Source organism: Lipotes vexillifer, unplaced genomic scaffold (genome assembly GCF_000442215.2).
Source record: "Lipotes vexillifer unplaced genomic scaffold, Lipotes_vexillifer_v1.1 scaffold587, whole genome shotgun sequence".
Classification (NCBI taxonomy): Eukaryota; Metazoa; Chordata; class Mammalia; order Artiodactyla; family Lipotidae; genus Lipotes; species Lipotes vexillifer.
The window spans coordinates 1,074,133-1,090,328 of NW_006790779.1; the positions used below are offsets into that span (position 1 = coordinate 1,074,133).

Sequence of the window (16,196 nt, forward strand, 5' to 3'; positions counted from 1 at the left end):
GCGGATCAGGGGATGAGGCCGGATGCTGGAGGAGAGCAGAAGCCGTTGTTCTGAGCACTTACTGTCTGTGTGGCTCTTACTGGACTTATTACATCCTGCCTGGTCTTGGCATCGTTCTGTACTTCCGTTGGTCTCTCTCATGGGGGTGTAAATTCCTCAAGGGCTGGAATTACTCTCATCCACGCTTGCATCACTCCTCTCAGGGACAGAAGCTTCATACCAAACACTAGCGGAAGATTTTGTGCAAAACAGTTGCATCAGTATTTGAAAGAAAGAAACTAGAAGTTTGTGCCTCCTGCTTTCTTTGGCCTTTTTAGTTGAGGTTTTGACCCTGGGCCAGGTCGCCTCCCAGCCTCTCCCTCTTCCCGCGCTCACTCACACCTTTATCTTCACTCTTTCTCCTGCCCCTTTTGACTTTATACCAAATGAGTCCACCAGTTACCATGAACACATTTTACTCCATCCTCTCACGTAACCATTCCTACCACTCATCTGGCACAACTTAAAGCCTGGGCTCCTGGCAAAGCTGTATCCCATGATGACCACCCCCCCATGCCCCTCTGCCACGGGCCATGTCACCTCCCCGAGCACGCTTCTACCCTCACACTCATGGGGCGAGGGGCAAGGACTGCGCTGCTCCCTGTTCCCCACCGCTTCTTTCAAACCGTGTTTTTCATTTCTTCATAGCCTCTTTCCTTAAGACAACAGTGGAGGCTGGTTTCAGATTCTGAAACTGCATGAACCCGCAAAGCAACTTCCACATCATCAGCTCTTCTGCCGCCTTCATTCCCTTCATAAATCATAAATCATACCCACAGCACACTGAGGACGCTTGGCTTGTACGTACTTTCTAGAATGCCTTGATGCTTCTTCCACTTGGTGAGACATATGCTTACTAAGGGTCACTTACTTGTCCTCACACCGTTGGTGTAACTTATACCACATGAATATGTATAAATATACATAATTTATTGATACGTTATGTAAACTGAAGAAATGCGAGTACAAAAAAAGAGACTTATTTCCATAAAAATCAAGTTGAATGCTTTGGAAAGACTTGATAAAGAAGAGATTCTTTAAAATGTAATGAAATGACTGTGAACAAGATAACTTTTAGGTGACAGGGCGGCACTGAGTAAAAATCCCAGAAGGCATCTGCACTCGGATTGCTTGACAAGTACCTTTAAGTTTCTTGCCCTTTAAAGAAATAGGAATTGGAATTCATAGATGTGTGTGATATTGTTTATCTAAGAAGTATGATCTGGAACCCCAAGCTGACGCCTCTTCAAAGGAGAGACATTGGCCTTATATGAAAAGATTGGTAGAGGAATAAATTGTGTATTCAAATGTGTATTTTAAGTTAATGTTTACAGTTGTAGTCATTTTCTGCTTTCCCACTATCCAACCTTTTTGTCAATCATCCAACTTCTGTTTCCGTTTTGGTCAGTCAAGAGGACTAATACCATATTACCAAAATAATAAAAAGTGCTCATTGAAGAAAATTGAGAAAATGTGGGAAAAGAGGGAAGAGACTAAAAATCACCTGTCTTCATAACCCAGCAAGAACGTTGTTTTATATTGATTTCCTACCAACTTTACAGATAGCAGCTGTGAATAATGTGTCTCTTCATATGAAATCCGTAGTACTTGTGTATTTCCCCATCTCCAGCGCTAATGCCCATCACACACCGCCTTCCTGGATGAATTCAGTGTCTGCTCTGCTATACTCATAACCTCTATATTCAAATAGTTTTCCCAGCTAGGTGTATATAATCTTTATTCCTCAATGAGATATTAGTCTTAAATCAGTTATCTTTCCTACCATGGCAAAATTGGCTAGGCACCCTAGCAGGAAGCCTGAAGGTCTCTTTCCTCCCCATGGACAAAGCATATTTTAATAGCTTTCTGTTTCATGCCCTGTGGACCCACTTTTAATTCTCTGAGTGTCTGCATACCCAAGCAGAAGCTCTTTCTGGCTCAAAATAAGACTGAGAAAAAATAAACAAGGCAGACAGCACGAACTATCAGAAGGCCTGGAAGTTCTTCCATGTCTTCTAGCAAAAAGGCACTGGAGTGTCTGCCCCCAAATGCCCCAGGGACAATAGTCAGAGAGTCCCAAAGGGCCCGCGCCTCCCCAGCTCTTCTTCCCAATACCCCTGAATGCTGTCAAGGAGAGGAAGAGATGTGTGTCAGCTTTCCTTCAACTCTCAGTGACGTCTTACCATTCCCTTCCTCTTTTGAAAGTAGTTGGTATTTTTTCACTGGTTTTTCACCTTCTCATACCTTCTGAGATTTTTCAGCTAGTCTTCTTTACAGCGTTGTGTTAGTTTCTGCTGTACAACGAAGTGAATCAGCTATATGTATACATATATCCCCTTCCTCTTGGAACTCCCTCCCCCCAACCTCCCATCCCACCCATCTAGGTCACCACAGAGCATGAAGCTGAGCTCCCTGTGCTATACAGCAGGTTCCCTCTAGCTATCGGTTTTACACATGCTAATGTATATATGCCGATCCTAATCTCCCAGTTCATCCCCCCCTTCCCCCCTGCCGCCATGTCCACACGTCTGTTCTCTTCATTTGCATCTCTGTTCCTGCCCTGCATATAGGTTCATCTGTATCATTTTTCTAGATTCCGCATACGTGTGTTAATACATTGTACAATATTTATTTTTCTCTTTCTGACTTAACTTCACTCTATATGATAGACTCTTGGTCCATCCACATCTCTACAAATGACCCAGTTTCGTTCCTTTTTATGGCTGAGTAATATTCTGTTGTATATAGGTACCACATCTTCTTTATCCATTCGTCTTTCGATGGACATTTAGGTTGCTTCCCTGTCCTGGCTGTTGTAAATAGTGCTGCAGTGAACACTGGGTACATGTATCTTTTTGGATTATGGTTTTCTCAGGGTATATGCCCAGTAGTGGGATTGCTGGGTCATATGGTAGGTCTATTTTCAATTTTTTAAGGAACCTCCATACTGTTCTCCCTCTGTCTCTAATATTTTTTTTCCCTTTTGTTTTAGGAAACTTGGTTTACAAGGTGTAGGGGTTCTGAGTTTTAATGATAGCTCTGCTATTGATTTTCTCAGCTGTGAAGGTCCTGCATGGTTTAAGCATAGTCAGATGTCCAGTCCAAATGACCGGTGTGTGTGTGTGTGTGTGCGCGCGCGTGCGTGCGTGTGCGTGTGCCCGTGCATGCCTGTGCACATGCACGTGCGTGTTTTATAGCCTTAGGAAGCCTTAATGAACTAACAATGATTCCATACTTAGATCTCTTGAGACAGACTCTAGGAAACTTTTTTTTTTTTTTTTTTTTGCTGTACGCGGGCCTCTCACTGTTGTGGCCTCTCCCGTTGCAGAGCACAGGCTCCGGACGCGCAGGCTCAGCGGCCATGGCTCACGGGCCCAGCCGCTCCGCGGCATGCGGGATCCTCCCGGACCGGGGCACGAACCCGTATCCCCTGCATTGGCAGGCGGACTCCCAACCACTGCGCCACCAGGGAAGCCCATAGGAAACTTTTATGTAGAAGGGTAGGGACACTATTTTTATTTTTGACTAGACAGTTGTATAAATGCGTAGAAGTGGGGTGCATCTTGCATCATCGTAACTGAATGTGCAGAACACTGAAGCATGCCTCCTTGCTGCTTATTTAGCACATTAATATCTACCTTTACACATCTGCAAATTATAGCCTCGTGGCAGTGAATGCTAGAATTAGTGTTGTAGAGCAGCTCCTATTATCCTCTGGGAGGTGCCTTCCATTGTGATCCTTTTCCCTCCTTTCTGTGTAAGAAACCAGGAAACAAAATGGAAAATCCTGTGATAAGATCGTTTTAAAGGTACAAACAAATACTTGGCACAAAAGTCAGCTCTCACAGCGACGTTAGCTTGCCTGTGTTGTTCGTAAATGCTCCTATTGCTCGGCTTAGCGTAATAGCATACAAACAGTATCTGGAGAGCGTGTCATTATTCTGGTTCAGAAATAACGTCTTGTGCTCTCACTTCGGGCTCTTCGGGTTGCAAGTAACAGAGACCCACTCCCACCAACTCAAGAGACAGATGTATTAAAAGAACCTAGTTGGTCCCATGGTAATCCTAGGGCAGGAACCACTTTGTAGTCGGAGGTATAGAAATTGGACCTGGGAAACAGAAAGCAAGGGTTTTTTTCTGTGTATCTTAGTAAGTGGGTTTGTCAAGTCACAGCCCCTCAGCCCCACTCTCTTGTCTGTAGACTGGCAGCCTTTTTAGGGCAGCTTGTTTAGGGCAATGGCAGGCACTCCAGGCCTTCTAGATCATCATAACTCTGTTTCCTTTTGCCTTCTGCCCTGCCTGAGTGTCTCCATCTTGAATTCGCACAAGATGAATTTCATCGGCTCAGCCCGTCTTTTTGCCCACAATCGCAGGTTTTAGGATTCTAGTCAGCCTGTGGATTGGTCGCCCTTACATTAGATGGTCTGCCCCCGACTTCTCCAGTTGGCTGTGCTCTGGGCAGTGGGAGAGGGTCTAGCACTTAAAAAAAAAAACCCCCGATGCTTCCCACTCGGGATGGGTTTTGGGTAAGTGATGATAGACATACCTTATTAGAATTGCTTTGTGACTTAAAAGCGTTTCGTTTTTTTTTTTTTTTTTGGTTGCGTTGGGTCTTCGTTGCGGCGAGCCAGGGGCTACTGTTCGTTGTGGTGCGCGGGCTTCTCAATGCAGCGGCTTCTCCTGTTGCGGAGCACGGGCTCTAGGCATGCGGGCTTCAGTAGTTGCAGCACGCGGGCTCTAGAGTGCAGACTCAGTAGTTATGGCGCATGGCCTTAGGGCTTGAACCCGTGTCCCCTGCATTGGCAGGTGGATTCTTAACTACTGTGCCACCAGGGAAGCCCTTAAAAGTGTTTCTTAAAAGCAGCATACATTGTAAAGCAACCATCCTCCCATAAAAATTAATTTTAAAAAATAAATAAAATGAAGGAGTAAAAAAAAAAAAGCAGCATACCTGTGATTCTAATGCTTTGTGGTCGTTTACGTTTACCTCGTTCAGGCATTGTTTCTTTCTTTCTTTCTTTCTTTCTTTCTTTCTTTTTTTTTTTTTTTTTTCCGATACGCGGGCCTCTCACTGCTGTGGCCTCTCCCGTTGCGGAGCACAGGCTCCGGACGCGCAAGCTCAGCGGCCATGGCTCATGGGCCCAGCCGCTCCGCGGCACGTGGGATCTTCCCGGACCGGGGCATGAACCTGCGTCCCCTGCATCGGCAGGCGGACTCTCAACCACTGCGCCACCAGGGAAGCCCCAGGCATTGTTTCTTAAACTCGAGCTTTATGGTTTTGGGTATCCTGTTCATGTTTGTTTTTCATGTTTGTTTTCTCACTCAAATTTCATCTTTGTCCAGTCTCTTATATCTGTAAACAAACAGTGGCATGTATTTGTGATAGAGGCTAATATTGGGTTGGCCAAAAAGTTCATTTGAGATCATACGGAAAAACCCAAATGAACTTTTTGGCCAGTCCAGTATTTGATAGCAGGGTCCTCTGGTAAATTTTGCATAGCAAAACATCTAATAAAATAGCGTCCAGGGCTTCCCTGGTGGCGCAGTGCTTGGGAGTCCGCCTGCCAATGCAGGAGACGCGGGTTCGTGCCCCGTTTCGGGAGGATCCCACGTGCCGCGGAGCGGCTGGGCCCGTGAGCCATGGCCGCTGAGCCTGCGCGTCCGGAGCCTGTGCTCCGCAAATGGGAGGGGCCACAACAGTGAGAGGCCCGCATAACGCAAGGAAAAAAAAAAAAAAAATAGCGTCCATACGCTGTTAGATTTTCCTGTGTGCTTCTTAAAACTGATTTGTGGCTACAATGAATCTGTTAGGCTGGTTGCCATGTGAACCTTCACCTTACTCTTTATGGCTCAGTCTTTTTTAGTTTTAGTCTTATGTGTTTATAGTTTGGGTATTCTATCCTGGGGAAGTAGAAATGTGCTACACCTACAGTTTTTTTTTCTTTTTTTAAAATTATTTATTTATTTGGCCATGCCAGGTCTTAGTTGCAGCACGTGGGATCTTCATTGCGGCATGTGGAATCTGTAGTTGCAGCATGCAAAGTCTTAATTGTGGCATGTTGGGTCTAGTTCCCTGACCAGGGATCAAACCCGGGCCCCCTGCCTTGGGAGCATGGAGTGTTAGCCACTGGACCACCAGGGAAGTCCCTACCCCTACATTTTTGTTTGTTACTTTATCATCAATACCTTATTCCCCTTGAAAACAGGTTCTTAAAACAGTGAAAATCACTTATGTTCAGTGGCAGTAATAATCATTTCCTGATATTTCATTTTAAAGATTGGGTGGTAAATAGTGACTCAAATATTTTGCAGATAACAGTAATTTGATAAATTACCATATTTTAAGATTTGGGGTTCTGTTTAAACAATAGAAAAGTTTTATTAGAAAGCTTATTATTAGTAGAACTTGCATTTTACTCTAGATATAAAGGAAGTGAATTTTTAATCCAGTAGTTGAAGTTTGGTTGTTATGTTGGTGATTTTTTAAAAACTTTTCCATTCTTATGGTACTTTACTTAAACAGAAGTATCCTATTTGAGTATTTATGTGCTGTCATACTCCTCAGTACCCCATGATCATTCATGGCCTGGGAGTGACAGTGATAGAATTAGCATGACCCAGCCTTGACTTTCCAGGCTAGTGGTCTCCAAATCTACCTTCTCTTCAGAATTTTTTAAAACTATGGATTCCCAGGCCTCAACAGAGGGCTACTGCATCAGCATCTCCAGGGGTTCATTTAAGCTATACTTCTTTTTTTTAACTTGCTAATGAATTCTACACACACACACACACACACACACACACACACACACACGTGTTTGGGAACCACTCTAGCCCACTAGTTCCCAGTCTGACCAAAAAGAACATCTCGAATCAGTATAATTGATTGAACCTGGAGAATTTTTGCATGGGCAGGATTGTTCCATTTAACGGATGCTCACTGCGTGTGTATTGTGCCCATGGCATTATGATGTGCCATGGGAATTTATAAAGATGCATATGAATATAGCTTTTACCAGTACTGCCCCCAGAAGACTTTTGGCTGGCTGGTATATGTGAGTCTCATTGTCATGTCTTGAGTTTTTCAAGGATCATAATACAGTTGTTAATTATAGCATTGATACACTGTAATTTGTGGTAATGCTTGAAAAATTCTTTTTCATGTGGTTTCAGGAACCATACTGAGTTTTTGAGTTTCAAGTTGGCTGCATCTATCTGGACTCTCCTATCTTCCACATGTTACATTTGTGTCGTACTTTTTCTTAATAATGCTGTTATAATCTCATGCTGTTGAGCAAGCTAATGCCATGAGGAAGTAGCACATTTAGTGGAGTTGGGCTCGTTTCCTGTTTTTTGGTGAATGGAAGAGCAGTTTAAACGTCTTTAAAGGTGTTCTATCCTTGGAGGAGTTGTTCTGTGGAGATGTATTGGCATTTTATATGGATAAGGAAGCGTCATTTTTAGATTTCAGTATTTATTGGTTTAAGTGTTGGGAGTTCTTGGTCAGCTTTGTGCTGTTGTGTCGCTAGGTGGAGATGTAGCATTGTTTGGTGGTATAGCCACAGCACAGAGAGTGAATCTTGACTTTTCCAAAAGAACTGTACAGATGTTTGATGAGTTTTACTATACCCTACAAAAAAAAACTTGCGAACTTAATATAATTCTAAACTGTAGTTTTCTTTGTTAGGATTTAAATACAGTCCACTTTGATGTCTATTTTCACACCGATCAACTCTTTTAAAATTTTTTTCTCCTCTTGCTAACGTTTCCTTTGGCTATCCTTCATTATTTCATCTTGTCAGAGAGATTCTGATGTCTCTATCTGTGGTTCTTTATAGTGGTTTAATTCTCTTTTTTTTAATATGAATTTATTTATTTATTTTTGGCTGTGTTGGGTCTTTGTTGCTGCACGTGGGCTTTCTCTAATTGCAGCAAGGGGGGACTACTGTTCGTTGGGATGCGCGGGCTTCTCATTGCAGTGGCTTCTCTTGTGGAGCACGGGCTCTAGACGTGCGGGCTTCAGTAGCTGTGGCACGTGGGCTCAGTAGTTGTGGCTCACGGGCTCTAGAGCACAGGCTTAGTAGTTGTGGCGCGTGGGCTTAGTTGCTCCGCGGCATGTGGGATCTTCCTGGACCAGGGTTTGAACCCATGTCCCCTGCATTGGCAGGCAGATTCTTAACCACTGCACCACCAGGGAAGTCCCTATAGTGGTTTAATTCTAAAAGTTTAATAAAATGAGAAATTTTCCTCTGAGGTCAAATATTATGTAAAATTTAAATTTAGTAGCAATAGGAGGGAAATGAACCAAACCTTATAGTCTGAACATACTCTAATCTTATCTTTTGTATTATTTTAGATTGACATTGTCAATTTTTAATGTATTTAAATTCTGTCAGGCTTATTTTCCCCCCCTTTCTTCCTTCCTTCCCTCTTTCCTCTTAACGCTTGAATCTTAATTATCTACTCTATGCACAGTACTGACATGGGGGATGTAGAAGAAGTATGAGCCTGTCTCCAAAGAGCTGATATACACTTGAGGACATTGCAGATGCAGTCATGAAGCCTTTTAAAGTAATTTGAATATCTGATCTTTAGAAATTGTAAAGGTGGAACTTAAAAAATCTCCTCACTTTGGAAGACAGTCTGGCTGTCCTTCAAACGTTTAAACATACAGCTGCTATATGATCAAGCAGTTTTTCTCTCCTAGGTCTATACCCAAGAGAAGTGAAAACACATCTTCACTAAAAACACTTGGACATGAATGTTCATAGCAATATGAATGAACATGTGAACGTTCATTTGTAATATCCAAAAAGTGGAAACAATCCCAATGTCTGTCGATGGATAAATGAATAGACAAAATGTGACATATTTGCATAGTACAATATTAATTCAGTAATAAAAAGGAATGAAGTACTGATGCATGCTACAACATGGATGACCCTTGAAAACATTGTGCTAAGTGAAAGAAACCAGTCACAAAAGGCCACATATTGTATGGTTCCATTTATATGAACTGTCCAGGATAGCAAACCTGTAGAGATAGAGTAGATCCGTGGTTGCCTAGGGCTGGATGCGGGGGTAATGACTGTTCATGGTTATGTAGTCTCTTTTGGGGGTGATGAAAAATGTAAAATTAATTGTGGTAATGGATGCACAACTCTGCGAATACACTAAAAATCATTGAATTGTATGTGCACTTTAAATGGATGATTTGTATGGTGTGAGAATTGTATCTCAATAAAGCTGTTTTTAAAAAAAAGTAGATTATCAAAAGGTTTAAAATTTATCAAACCAAGGAATATTTATTGACTAGCTAAACAGGCATGAAATAAGTTCTGTGTGAGTTATGAAACAAGTGTAAGACAGAAACCCTGACCTCAGATTGTTTCCAGTTCAAGAGAAAAGCACACATGCAGTGTAAAATAATGCACTGTAGCTTTCTGAATTTGTTCCCCATCTTTTGGATGTACCTTCCTAAATTCTCTCTTCTATTCATCTCTAATGGCTCTGATCTTCTTACCCTTTGTTCTTTTTTTTTTCCTTTCAAAAGCAAACTGTTGCTCCTCAGACTTTGATAAAATAACAGCCCCAACCTGTTATCTTTAACTAACTTGAAGGACATTTAAAAAGTGTTTTAATTTTATTGAAGTATATTTGATTTAGAGGACATTTCAAAGCAAGAGTAGTGTCTCCAATAACTTAAATTGTGTGGCTCATGGAAACCTGTTCATTTAGCAAATACTTGTTGATGTTTAATTTACAAATAATTGGCAAATCTTAAGATGGTGGCCATTATTATTTTTGAAATTACAGCAAATTTCTTTTTGGTACAGTTTAGTCAGGTTGCATACTGTTCAGAAGTACAGCCTTGAGTTTATAGATTTTTCATGAAAAATGCCTCTTAGGAATATTTAAAAGTTAAAGCCATGTTTAGTATAAAGCTGGCTATGTCATCATTAGTGCAGTATTTTGATATTGTTGTGGTCATTAAAACTAAAAGAGAAATTTTGGTTCAGTTATTGTAATTCTGTTGTAGCCCAAAAAGGCTATTTTTTAAGGCAGTAGTTGATTAATTCTAAATCTGTCAGGTTACAGATTGTCCTTGTTTCTTTATTCTATTGAGTCTATCTGTCTGAGTCCATGCTGTTAGGGCAGCAGCTAAACTTTTTTCTCCCTTTGCAGATGCATATGAAACTGCCAAGATGCTTTGTGAACAGTATTATCTGGTAGCTCCAGAGCTGGAAGTTGAAGAATTCAATGGTAAAAGAAAAAATAATTTCAACCTTAAATACAAAGAAGCTGACTAAAAAACTGATTATACCTGAGCTATATTTCAGTGAGATCCTAAAATTGTGCTGCTTTTTCATCTTTCTGTGTTTTTAAAACCTTTTTTATATCTCTGGTCAGTGAGTTTTTGTACAGGAATGTGTTATCTATTAGAGCTCCAAGCTCTTGGAACAGAAGTAATCAAGGTGGAAGATGCACAGAGATGTAAATAAGCAGTTCTCAAAATAACCAGTGCAAACAGTCAATAAACATGTGGAAAAGTGTTTACTAATCAAAGAAGTACAAAGAAAAACATAGAGGAATGCCATTTTTGTCTTTCACAGTGGCAGTGATTAAAACATTTTAATGCTTTGAATTGCTGCCCAGAAAAATACTCTGTCCCCCAAATTTACACATTTCTGATATATGTTTCAATTGGTATAGCCTTTCTTTAAAAAAAACAGGCTAACAATGTTCTTTCTCTTTGGCCCAGTAAGTTAAAGTAATAATGGTTATATTCTTTGGTCCAGTAAATAAACTTCAGAAAATTTATTAAGAGAAAATAGAGGGACTTCCCTGGTGGTCCAGTGGTTAAGACTCTGCGCTTCCATTGCAGGGGGCACGGGTTCGATCCCTGGTCGGGGAACTAAGATCCCGCATGCCCCTTGGAGTGCTAAAAAATAAAAGCAAATAAATAAAAAATATGCGAAAGTCATTAAAAAATTTTTAAAAATCTGTCAAGAACCAATACTTGAAAAAAAAGGAATAAAGACACAGACGTAGAGAATGGACTTGAGGACACGGGGAGGGGGAAGGGTAAGCTGGGTCAAAGTGAGAGTGTGGCATGGACATATATACACTACCAAATGTAAAATAGATAGGTAGTGGGAAGCAGCCGCATAGCACAGGGAGATCACCTCGGTGCTTTGTGACCACCTAGAGGGGTGGGATAGGGAGGGTTGGGAGGGAGGTGCAAGAGAGAGGAGATATGGGGATATATGTATACGTATAGCTGATTCACTTTGTTGTAAAGCAGAAAAAACTAACACAACATTGTAAAGCAATTATACTCCAATAAAGATGTTAAAAAAAAGAAAATAGAGATGTGCACAGGTATATGTATAAGAATGATGATCAGAGTAGTTTTCTTACAGAGAAAAATTAGAAAACAGCCCAAGTTTTCCACAATAGGGAATTATTTAAATAAATTCTGGTATGCCCATAAGATAGAATACTATGCAACTATTCAAAACAATGCTTTAAAGAATATTTAATGTTTGAGAAAAGTTGAGTCTTTAACCACAGGCTATAAAAGCTTGTAATAGTGCAAGTTCATTGGATAATAAGTCAAAGGATTTATACCACCAAAATACAAACAACAGCTCTCTGGATAGGGGGGTTTTAGCTAATTTTTATGTTGGTTGTGTGAAACTATATTTACATGTTACTTTTATTGTTTTATTTGTAAGTTATGAAAGAGACATACTTACCTCTAAAAATACAAACATAACTATAGAGTAAAAAGTGAAAGTCCCCACTACTCTGCTCCCATACAGAGTTTTGTTTTTTACATAAATGAGGCTAAAACCATACATGTTCTTTAACTTGTGTATTTCACTTCACCTTAAAGATCTTTGCATGTATTAGTGTCATTTAGAGATTATCCATAGTGTAGATTATCATAATTTATTTAATCGTTTCCCATTGGATGGATTTCTGATTTTCCCATATTCCATATAATGAGGCATGAAGGCGTGTGTGTGTGTGTATTTGGAGCGTGGGAAAACCTATGAACGTGTGGAAGTATTTCTGTAGGCTAGATTCTTAGAAGTGTGGAACGACTGAGTCTTAGGGTATGGGGGTCTTAGGGTATGGCATTAAAGATAAACCACAGTCCCTCTCAGAAGTATTCCGAAAATCGATTTCTCTTATGCTGAGTTCAGAATGTGAAGACTTCAGGCTGCCGTCATAGGACAACTGCCCCTGCGTTCTACTAGGAGGTGTGGAATCAATGCCACTTTCAAAGTCTGTTGGGTTCTCTGAGAAGAGTTGCACCCCTATTTTGAAGAAATATACCTCTAGCACCAAGTGGATTTTGCTTGAGCATTCCTGAGTAGAAGCATCTTAATATTCTATTTCTTCCTACTGCCTAGGCAGAGCCTGACCTCACTGTCCCAATTTCTATCTGTCAAACATGGAACTTAAACTCACCGGTAGTAATTAATTGCTTGTTTGCATGAATGGTAGCCTCACTCACTCTGAAGGCCAGAGCAGCAAGCCTGGTCTTGCTGATTCCCGGGTGCCAGCCAGGTCAGCATGTTCCTTCCCAGCGAGGCTGTCACAACGGGCAGTGCACCCCACTAGGGGAGAAGCTTTCCAACCATTTTTGGCACTGTCTCATGCGTGACTTTTGAAGCCCTTTTTCGCATCACTAAGAGAAATGGTGGTTATAGGTAGCTTCTAGTTTCCTGTTGCTTTGGGGGATGTATTTACGATTTCTATTATTTTTTGAAGCCAAGGCTCTTTGTGAGTGCGGTTAAGCACTGCAGTTGAGCTCTAACAAGCTCCGTGTTAGAGACGGAGGTCAGAGGTTGGTCCTGAACACCTTAAGCAGATACAGGCTTTGTCACGGAGAGAGAGTGTGTGTGACTCTGTTTTCCAGCGAGGAGTCAGATCCAGATTCTGTGGATTCATTTTCAGAGCCCGTGTGAACTAGCATAGCATCCCCTTTCAGGATGCTTCCATTCTCCTGTGCTCTGCACTTCAGAGGACTGACGCTGCCATGAATCCCAAAGAACTGTTTGTTGGTACCTGAGAATTTAAGTTGTGTGAGTTTGCCCTATGATCTCTTTTTCTGAAGTTTTGATTTTTTTCTTCCCCAATGCAGACCCCTGAGAAAGTAGTAAATGGGATTATGCAGAACATACTGTGTGAATACCATCAGTATTTACGGTCATCACTAGCGTTCTGAATATCGGGAGCTAGCTGTAGTAAACTTCTTTTCTATTCTTTTGGTAACACATTTCACAGGAAGATTAAAAACAACAGAATTTTATTTACCTTACATCAGGTTTCAAATATTTCTGATTAGCTACCCGCGGCAACCCATGTGGGTTGCTCCAAAGATGGGTAGCCATTCTACCGTGCTTGTTCTCAGCATTCTCATTCTCTTGAGAAATCAGTTGCCAAAGCATGAAGCAAATAAACATTTTTACCTTACATTTTCGGCATCCATATGGTAAGGCAACATGGCTTAGAGGAAAGAGGTGAACTTTGTAGCCAGCCAGGTGGTGAAAATCTGGATTCTGACACTTAGGAGACAGGTCACTTTGCTGCTGCCGACACCCAGTTTCCTCATCTGTCAGCTCTCCTTGTGAGGTGATAAAAGGATAATGTTTCTAAGGCCTCGAGCAGAACACCAGGCACGTGCTGGAAATTTAGTAAAGGGTGGTTACTGGAAGTCAGGGTTGACTTGGGAAAGATAAGACGTATGGTTGCCACACTTGGATTTTTTCACCATTTCTACATTAGTCTTTCCTGTCAAGAGGTTGATTTATAGCTTCTGGTTTGGTTGGAAAAGTAAAGATCTCAGTTCGCACTGTGTAAATTTTGTTGTAAGAGGGTTCGTAGAAAAGGTATGCATCTATCCTGGAGTCTTTGACCTCTGGTTTTCTCACATTGGATACTTTTGTGGATATTTTTAGTCAGGTGGTTCTACACAAGAATAAAAAAGCCATTACTAGTAACACTGTCGAAATTAATTTTTTAGTAGTGGTAATAGCCAACATGTATTGGCTGCTTACTATGTGGCAGGCTCTATGTAAACTAGTTTATCACTGTTATCTCATTTAACCCTTATGTTAACCCAGTGAAATATGTACAGCGCTCATTTTAGAAATGGAACGCTGGAGGCCCAAATGTGTTAAATTCCTATTAATATACAGCCCTCCCTTGGTGTCTGCAGGTGATTGGTTCCAGGAACCCCTGGGAATTCCTAAATCTGTAGATGCTGAAGTCCCTTGTATGAAATGGCATAGTATAGTCAGCCCTCCATATGTAAGGCTTCCGCATCCATGGGTTCAACCAACCGTGGATCAAGCTTCTCTTATATTTCTCTTAAATGAACTTTTTCTGCTTAGCCACCAGTTTTATTTTTCATGCATATAGGAGAACTGTCTGAAGATAAAACGCTTTATATCCTATGTAGAGTTTTTAGCATTTACTAAATGTCGTTTCAACTAATGGCATTTGGAGCAATGACTGTGCAAATAGGGACTTTATTATTTCTTGAGTCTTGAGCATGAAAAACCTGGGCCATTTTTCCATTGACTTTTTAAAATGTACCCTTAGATGGCAAATTCATATTCCATTTATGTCTTATTTTAGAAAGCCAGCTAACATCTATCAAGGGTCTACTATGTAAAAGCTCCTCAACCCAGGATTAGGGAAGAGTCATGGACAAAGACATTTGACATGGTTTTAAAAGGAAAGAAAGGGACTTCCCAGGTGGCACAGTGGTTAAGAATCTGCCTGCCAGTGCAGGGGACACAGGTTCGAGCCCTGGTCCAGGAGGATCCCACATGCTGCGGAGCAAATAAGCCCGTGCACCACAACTACTGAGCCTGTGCTCTAGAACGCACAAGCCACAACTACTGAGCTCGCGTGCCACAACCCCTGAGCTTGCGTGCCACAACTACTGAAGCCCACATGCCTACCGCCCGTGCTCCGCAACAACAGAAGCCACCACAAAGGAGAAGCCTGTGCACTGCAACAACACTCACCACAACTAGAGAAAAGCCTGTGCGCAGCAATGAAGACCCAATGCGGCCAAATAAATAAATAAATTTATTTTAAAAATAAATAAATAAAAAAATAATAAAAGGAAGGAGAGACATCTAAACTATAATGTTCTCAAAGAAGAGTACAAGTAATTGAACAAGCCGTCAGATGGCTCCCAGAGAATGCTGGTTGAACTGAAAACAAACAAACAAAACAAAGCTATCAAAGGTATTTTAAGTTCCCTGAGATCTGGAGTGAAAAGGTTGACTTCAGAAGGTTATTTATATAGCTAATCATGCCTTTCAGTACAAGATAGACTAAGCATTCAGTGTGCTCCAAGGGCTCTGTTAAAAAGACAGTAAAGGAATACAAAGAAAAACAGCAAAGAAACCAGGGGGACTCGTCAGTGGGCCGTTGATCCCACCTCCTGCCAAAGGGTAATGAGATAGAAGTACACTGGCTGATTAATGGGACAGAGCAGAAGAAGCCACGGAAGAGGAGGCTGCAGCAGAAATGGCATCAGATGACCCTGGAGGGACTCTGGGAGCAGAGCTGGGAAGTGTCAGGCACTGGATAGGGAACGTAAAAGATGGGGGTTGATTGAAAGCTGGTCTCAGGTGGAGTAAGGATGGGTGATGGGAAGCAGCTTGACTCTGGCTGTGCTGTGCCTGCCAACATCCACGAGCATTTTCCCCTGGGCAGAAATCAAAATCAAAGCAGTTTCTTCAAGAACCTGGGTAAAACTAGGTCTGTTCGTGTGAGTGTCGTCATCCCAAAGTAAAGCCCTCTTCATTCAGGCATTTGGGGGACCCTCTGGTCAGAGGCCAGCTTGCTGTCCGCTCATCCTAAAGCCAGTGGAAAAGTCTTGACCAGGTACACAGAGCTCCAAGTCAGCCTTCCCACTTAGGAGAGAGCCGTAGGGGGCAGTCAACACCAGCTCTCTCAAACAAACAATCCAGTTCCTCATTCTTCAACAAGAATTTTACAACCAAGATGTATCAGACCTCGGGCGAAAAACCAGCAGCATGAATGGAAACCTGACTGGCATTAAACTTCTCAGCTGCACTCTCATGGTCAGAAGACCCCTCTCCCCTTGCCCCCCCCCCCCC

General features: G+C 41.7%; 1 protein-coding gene across 1 annotated transcript in view; it reads left to right on the top strand.

The window, feature by feature from the left end:
• Window positions 1–16,196, top strand: part of PDK3 (pyruvate dehydrogenase kinase 3) — a 67,116-nt gene that overhangs the window by 36,810 nt on the left and 14,110 nt on the right. The window contains exon 6 of the mRNA XM_007463970.1: window positions 10,225–10,302. Coding sequence (XP_007464032.1) covers window positions 10,225–10,302 — 78 coding nt within the window. The remainder of the gene's footprint in view (window positions 1–10,224; window positions 10,303–16,196) is intronic.